The sequence below is a fragment of the Octopus bimaculoides genome, chromosome 4 (genome assembly GCF_001194135.2).
Source record: "Octopus bimaculoides isolate UCB-OBI-ISO-001 chromosome 4, ASM119413v2, whole genome shotgun sequence".
Classification (NCBI taxonomy): Eukaryota; Metazoa; Mollusca; class Cephalopoda; order Octopoda; family Octopodidae; genus Octopus; species Octopus bimaculoides.
Window position 1 is genome coordinate 19,181,551 of NC_068984.1, and position 1,339 is coordinate 19,182,889.

Below are 1,339 nucleotides of genomic sequence, written 5' to 3' on the forward strand. Positions count from 1 at the left end.
TATATATATATATATATATATATATATATATATATATATGCATATATGCATATATGGGTTCAAGCATTTGAATGTATCAATTGTGTATTATAGCATTGATATTCAAAAATATTATGTTTAGTTATGTGAGATTATATATGTACATACATGCATACATACATATATGTATGATGCATGAAAGGTTGTTTTAGAGGAGTGACAGTTTTGCATGCTAAATAAAAAACAAAATTTACGTGTCGGTGTCAGAAAGCTGTTCTTTCCTGTTGGGAGAAGGGCTAACTGAACTTGATCCAGAGACCGGTCCGAAAAAGAACTGAAGAAAGCAATATTAATAAAAGTTTGAAACATGACTGATAACAAAACACAAAACAAAGCAAAAATAATAAATAGGTAAAATTTAAAAGAAATATATAGTTGCATTAAACATTGGAATGAAAGCAAGAAAGAAAAAATATAGTGATAAAGAAAATTAAACATTAATTTATCATATTTAACAAATAAAGTTCATTGGTTGAGTATTCATAATTAGTTATATCATTTAACATGTGATTGGCTGTTTTGAAGCTTTATTGGGAGTGAGTTGTGATATTTATAATACTTTTTTATGCAAGGGTATTTATTAATATAAAAGGATGTGTAAAAGACACAACTTGGAATAATCTGAAACTGAGTCTGCAATTTAGTTTGCTAGGAGCTTACAGTATACACAACATAACTCACCAAAGCCCAAAACACAACAACAACAAGTTTAACAATATAAATATAAATCATGACATAAAGAAAACAATAAAATATACATAAATGTGTTGTTAAAGGAATCTGAAAAAAAAATGGAAAGTATTAAATTGTTCACTTCAGATTAAGAAAGACCTTAATACATAAATGATAAATAAATAAATAGCTAAGTTAAGATTAATAAAGACCTTAATAAATAATCTACAACATGGTCAGCGACAAAAGATTATTATTATTATTATTATTAATATTATTATTATAATACTCAGTGATATGTAAAGTTGGTGTCAAAATCACTGTTGGAGGAGCTTTCTACAGGATCATTCTATGTAGTCCAAGATGGAAAAATCGACAGTTGAGTAACTTAGTATACCTACTTATACACATATGCATACATACATTTGGATTTACAAAAGGAGGAAAAAGAATGCACTCCATACAAATAGTAATGTAGGGATAATGTAAAAATCTATTTCTGAATAAACTGATATTATCATCATCACCATATATATCTTATATTTGAAACTGAGATCTTTCTTTTCATTATTTCTCAGTTTTTTAAATTTCCAACTCAGATAGCTTATATATATATATATATATATAT

The 1,339-nt window shown here is 26.0% G+C and overlaps 1 protein-coding gene across 9 annotated transcripts in view; it reads right to left on the reverse strand.

Annotated features, from left to right (window-relative positions):
* The window catches only part of LOC106881484 (nesprin-1), an 811,219-nt gene that overhangs the window by 14,717 nt on the left and 795,163 nt on the right, over positions 1-1,339 (reverse strand). For 8 of the 9 annotated variants that reach the window (XM_052966929.1, XM_014931893.2, XM_014931887.2 and 5 more), the window contains one exon: positions 234-313. The exons of the other annotated variant lie outside the window; for it this stretch is intronic. In XM_052966929.1, the coding sequence (XP_052822889.1) occupies positions 234-313 (80 nt within the window). The remainder of the gene's footprint in view (positions 1-233; positions 314-1,339) is intronic. 9 annotated transcript variants of the gene reach the window in all.